General features: G+C 44.3%; 1 protein-coding gene across 2 annotated transcripts in view; it reads right to left on the bottom strand.

The window, feature by feature from the left end:
* Nucleotides 1–6,314, bottom strand: part of LOC109296527 (tetratricopeptide repeat protein 38-like) — a 65,532-nt gene that overhangs the window by 40,416 nt on the left and 18,802 nt on the right. For both annotated transcript variants that reach the window (XM_019515945.1, XM_019515944.1), the window contains exons 4-6: nucleotides 4,451–4,622; nucleotides 3,839–4,012; nucleotides 1,579–1,654 (exon numbers count right to left, since the gene is read on the bottom strand). In XM_019515945.1, coding sequence (XP_019371490.1) covers nucleotides 1,579–1,654; nucleotides 3,839–4,012; nucleotides 4,451–4,622 — 422 coding nt within the window. The remainder of the gene's footprint in view (nucleotides 1–1,578; nucleotides 1,655–3,838; nucleotides 4,013–4,450; nucleotides 4,623–6,314) is intronic.

Genomic DNA, 6,314 nt, shown 5'->3' with positions numbered 1-6,314 from the left:
AGTAGGGAGTTCCCCATTGTGTAAGTGTGCTGCTGGTTCCTACTGCCCAAGTGCAGCACCCTGCACTTGTCCGTATTGAAACGCATCCTGTTTCTGTTAGCCCACCCCTGTAACCTATCCAGATCCTTCTGCAATCTCTCACTCCCTGCTAGCGTGCTCACCTCCCCCCAAATTTTGGTGTCATCAGCGAATTTAAACAGGTTACTTTCCACCCCATCATCTAGATCGCTGATGAAGAAATTGGCTTAGGGGTGCAGTCCCTAAGCCACTTAGCCACCCACCTGACTGTGTAGGCGTCCACTCCACAGCCCGTTAGCTTCCCTATGAGAATGGTCAAATTCAGTGGCCGAATTCAGATTCAGTGGCCGAATCTCTGAATCCGAATCAAAGCAGACCTTTTAACCTCTCTGAATTGAATTGGAACCCTCCAAATCTATTCAGAGAGATTCGGAAAGATTCAGCGATTCCGACGCAGACACAACTTTAAATGTTTTTTCTACATACCTCTAGGTACCAGGTGGCTTGTGAATGCTGCAATGGTGGGTCAGATGGCGCGTCCCACATGAGCATGGGGGGCTCTCCAGTGCGCTTGGCAGCAGACCCAGAAGTGGACCAGAAGCGCTTCTGGTCCACTTCTGGGTCCCCTGGGGAGAGCACTGGGGGCCCCAATGCTCCCCGGCAACTGGAGCTTCCTGGGTCTGGGGGGCCACCTGGGGTCCCTCTGCAGCCAATCGCTGAGCCGGAAGGAGTGCAGGGGAACCCCTGTGCACTTGGCAGCAGACCCGGACATGGACCGGAAGTACTTCTGGTTCACTTCCAGGTTTGCTGCCAAGCACGCAAGGGGCCCCCCTTGCGCTCCTGTGGGATTCTCCATCTGTCCCACCATCACAGTGTTCACGAGCCACACCTGGTACCTCACGGTATGTAGAAAAAAATATTTAAAGCTGTGTCTATGGCCGAATCGCTGATTTTCCAAATCAGCATCGAATCTTCAGATTCGGATTTGGCCGAATCGAATTAGGGACAGCAATCCAAATCAACAAATTGAATCACTGCCCCTGATTCAGGCTGAATCCTAATAGAATATGGCTTATTTCGCACACCCCTATTAGCTACTGCTAACATAGAAACTGAAGGCTAAGTCTCATATATGATGCAGCTTTAGGTGACACAAAGTCCAGCTCTCTGCGAAAAGATGGAAATGGACTTTTCTCTGTGACTGCAGGGGGGCAGGATTAGGAGCAAGGCCTCAAGCTGCAGCAAGGGAAAATTAGGTTGGAGATTAGGAAGAACTTTCTAACTATGAGGGTAGTAAAGCACTGGATCAGGCTACCTAGAGAAATTGTGGAATATTCACCTGGGTAAGTTTTCAAGAAAATTTTGAACAGAAACTTAGCTGGGATGGTTTAGTCAGGGATGATCCAGCCTTGAGCAGGAGGCTGGACTAGATGACCCTGTGAGGTCCCTCCCAGCCCTGTTTCTATGATCCAATTAAATCTTATTTCTCAAATGAACATATGCAATATTGACCATGATTACAAGTTCCAAGGCTTTTAGCACCAGTAGTGGCCTGCTTACCTCATTTGCAAGCTTTTCAGCGTAATCAAACATGTTAGTTTCCAGCAGTCCAAAAGAGAAAATGCCTTTTACATAGCTAAATAAAAGGAAAGAAAAATCATTTAGAACTAGAAGGATGACACTTATATTGTAAAACACTAGAAGTATGTGCGACAAAAAATTTAATTCATGGCAAGTTGTAACACTCAACAGTAAAGAGAGAAAGAACTCAGGAGCTGATTTTCCTATAAAAATTAGAAATCCACCAAATGGCCACCTTGCTCTTTCCTTTTCACTGTACACTTTTTGGGAAAAATCATGTTTTCCATATGCTCTGTTAAACTCACAGAAAACTGATGATGATGTAGAGCAGGCTTGTTCAACATAAGGCTCGTGGGCCGCCATGCAGCCCGCCAAGCCATTTTCTGAGGCCTGCAGTGCTGCGAAGGGAAACGAAAGTAAACACTGTTTACTTTCGTTCCCACCCCTTGTCCCTCCCCCAGCCCCTCAGCAGCTTCTTAATGGCTGCTGAAGGCCTGGGTAAGGGACAAGGTTCCCACATGCACCGCGTCAGCTTGACGTTGCCGACACGGTGCATGTGGGAAGAGGAGAGTTTTGAACTGGTTAGACCCATTTCACTGTCACTTCCTGCAACTTCATTGGTGTCAAAGGTCACGTGACATCACTTCCTGATGTGATACCACTTCCTGTGAGGTCTTTGAATATAGCTCGCTGGCCCACTGGGTGATAAAAAGTTCATGATCCAGCCCCACATTCAAAAAGGTTGGACACCCCTGATGTAGAATATTATTTTAAAGCAAATGACATTTTTTGCAGTCTATGAAAACAACGTATGCAAAGCGTACAAGATGCAATGCATATATTCTCGAACATGATAATGCATGCAACATTATACTATTTTACTAATTAAATTTTGAAGTGAAATAAATTTAGAGAGATGGAAAAGCACTTTTTACAATGGATACTTATGCGAGACCAAAAAAGGAAACATTAAGGGTACGTCTAACTCTAAGATATCTACAAGCTCTGAGCTCAAGGACAAGCTAGCCACTTCTCCCCCGTCTACCTGTTTTGATTTTAGGTGGGTCAAGCCTGGGTTACTCATGTCTGCCCTGTGCTGCCTTTGACTTCAATACAGTGGTAGGATTTATGGGGGTATACCCCAAACTTTGTACAGAGTGGAGTCATTCCAGGAATTGTTCTGAAGTACTCTTGAGAACTGCTGGGCTTTTCTTAATATTGCTTGAACTACAGCAAGGCAGATTTAGATCAAATCTCTGGGAAGAAAGTCCTGACTGAAAGAACACAAGATAACAACTATGGATCTTTTGGAGAGGTAAGAGACGATAGAAAGCCTTTTGGCCATGACAGAAACATGCAAAGGCGTGAGATACGAAGGACTGAAGGAAGCATGCAAGACACGCTGGGCCAACATGATGAACATTATGATTACTGCCCTGCCCGTTCATATATACAGGGATGGTAAATATATGCTCTATATCTTCACTCTCTAAAGGAACCAACAAATATATTAACTACAAGGGAAATTAACTCTATGCTTTGGTAAGGGCTGGTTAACTACAGGGTTAGGTTCATCAACATACTGTGGGAATCACAGGCAAGGTTCATGATGCAACAATTCTGAGAAAATCAGGCATTGGCATGCTTGGATAAAACTGGATCTTATTCTTTCCCAACACCACCACTATTGATGGCTTGCGGATACTTCCATTATTTGGAGACTGGTAGGGGCCTTCTTATCCTTTCAGTCTAGATCCCAATGTTTGTAGGTGACTGATTGTCAAAGGCTCCTTACAATCATCCACTCCATCCCGTCACGCACCATGGCCACAAGAATCCCATGATTTTAAAAGATAAGCTAAACCAAAAAACTATGATGTGTCACAGGTAACAAGAGGGAAGGCATTTTTCATATATGACTTTTGCCAGAGATGTCAGTACAGCCAGGATTTCACCCTATGTCATTTATGACACATGAAAGCTATTAAAAAACATGCTCCATTTGGGCAAAATTTCACTTAGAAAAAAATAAGCAGTGTATCAGTAGGAACACAGAATAAATGTTCATTATTTTATATACTGGTAGTTAAATTTACCTCATCCATATGCTTGGATGGGGCTGTAGGGATAATCAGCACATGTACACAGCCCCAAATAACGCTGCTGACCAGATGACCAAAGCACAGGCACACCAGATGTAGGTACTCCAATCAATAATTTAACACAACCTATTACATACCTGCTCAGAGGAATATCAGGTGTCCAGTGAGGATAAACCCGGGCAACAGAGTCTCGCATTTGTATATGATGGCCCAAGTAAAAATAAGTGCCCTGGGAGAATTTGAGTGCTAGCATGTCAGTTGGATGGTCCTGCAGAATCTGATCCCATACTGTACAAGCTTGGGGAAGATGCCTGGAGATGAGAAACCACATTTATATTAATCATCAATAGAGCCAACGAGATTCAAGTGCCTCCTCCTAATATTATTTCTAAACCCATATTACTCTGGCAAGAAGGAAACCCAATGACAAATGACAGTCTTCTCCCTTGCAGTAATTTCTTAGTTTTTAGATGTTACACTGTCTTCAACATACGCCTTATTCTAAACCAGGAATGTCAAAGATAAGGCCCACAGACCATATCCACCAGGCAGAGCTGTGTTACCTGGCCTGTAGGGCTCCTGAAGGGGTGGGATGAACCCACAGGAACTTGGGGGTGGGATGAGCAGGGATAGGGTGGGTCCTGATCCAGCCCACAAGGAGGTAGGCCTGTATGTGATAAGTCACAGAAGTTGAATGATAAAACCAAGCCATGCCTCCCTTTTCATTCCACTAAAAAACAACTACTTACCCACAGACATACAAATCTAATGCAGACACATGTAGTTTCTCCCTTTCGGTCAACAACTGTGATTTTGAAAGAGCCATCATCTTCTTTACTGCACTGTCCAGCTCTTTGTCTAACCGCACTGAACTCCCAGTGCCAACCAAAGCCAAGCCATTAGCAATCACATGTCCCATTGCTGAAGAAAGCAACAGATACAAACTTCAGATATGCAGAATTGCAGATAGTTTAGCAGGTACAATAAATGTGGGCCAAACTACTGACGTCATACCAGCAAACAGTAGTGCCAAAACTGGTTACAGTCTAATAGAAAGCCCAAATCACACACTGAGTTACTAGCAGGAACCTGAAATTTTCCTCATCTGAAAACTGGTTATTTTCAAATTCTCCTTAAACATTTCTACAACCCTCCTCTGTCCCCAAATACCAACTTTAGTATTAGTAACGGTACTAGGTGCCAATGCTTTTTTAGGTCTACTGTAGAACAGAACTTTTGTAGAACAGTTTCCCTCTGCTTCATAATAGCCCATGCACAAAAATGACAATGAAATGCAGATCACAGTGACTACAGAGGCACTGTGCTCAGGGGCAGCAACAGCTAAGAAGTTAGAGAGGACTTAATACCAGGTTATCAGTACAGGGACTGAGAACATGCAAGGATAAAGATGGGGATGGATTGAGAACATGTAAGACACTAAGAGTCACAATGGGATGTAACCTCACTGGCAGTGAGAGAGAGAAAGCATGAGAGCAATGTATTTAGAATAACATAACAGGCACACAGAGGATCAGGACTCATGGGCTGTTCATTTTATTGGCTGTGATACATATCACAGAAGAGCAACACGTTCCTCTCAGACTGCCTCTACTCCGTGCTTGCTGTCTGCAGTGTAAGGTTCCTTTCCAACGGGAAATTTTCCTCCCGTAGGGTTTTCTGGGGATAGACATATTAAATTTGGCAGAGTTAAACAGCTGCAGCATGATAGTTACTATTTCATAACAGACAAATAGTTAGCAAGGCTCCCTCTTCCCAGTTGTTTAACTCTTGTTTTTGTTCCCTTGTTATTTACAAGATACTCAGATACTGCTCTTCTGATGCTGGTCATCACAAAACTTGATCTTGTCCACCTTGCAGTGCCTTGCTCCATCTGCAAGATGACTCTGCCAACCAGAGCGGCATTCTGCACTCCTTTCCCAATCATCCACAGAGATTTCAAATTGTGCTAAGATATCTTTGCAAGCATCCTGAAATCTGCACAGCAGATTCTTTCCTCTTTTTTCCCAGGGCAGGAAAGACTCTGCTGTTCAGATTCAGAGCACTGTGGTGCATGGATGCATCCTACCTGTACACAGGACTGTCATTTGCCCATTGGACTCAGGAGCCAAAGTAATCATCGGCGCATACACCATGCTCTGTAAAGAGCGATGGTGCTAACTGAGATACTGTTCCATGCAGCAAGGTCAGACGAGCCAGTATAAAATGTTTGGCATTCTACTCTGCAGCTCTAGTCTCTGCTATGGATAAAACTATCCTCAAAACGCAAGCTAATTCAAGAATGGAATGGATACTAAAGACTTTTTAATACCTTTGTCCTGTCTATCTACAGAACTGCCTCAAAAATTGTAAAGAAGTTATCTTTCATAGTTTCATAAAGCACTGGAGTCAAACGACCCCAGCAAGGTGTTCATCTAACCTCCTCTTAAAAACCCCCAGGGTAGGAGTCTGCACCACCTCTCTTGGAAGTTGGTTCCAGACCCAAGCCGCCCTGACCGTGAAATAGCGCCTCCTGATGTCTAACCTAAACCTACCCTCTGCCAGCTTGTGACAGTTATTCCTGGTCACTCCTGGCGGTGCTCGGGGGAACAGTGA

This window comes from Gavialis gangeticus, unplaced genomic scaffold (genome assembly GCF_001723915.1).
Source record: "Gavialis gangeticus isolate Ggan-Ray unplaced genomic scaffold, GavGan_comp1, whole genome shotgun sequence".
Classification (NCBI taxonomy): Eukaryota; Metazoa; Chordata; order Crocodylia; family Gavialidae; genus Gavialis; species Gavialis gangeticus.
The sequence above is the reverse complement of the archived record's forward strand: the minus strand, read 5'-3'. Positions and strand labels throughout refer to the sequence as shown.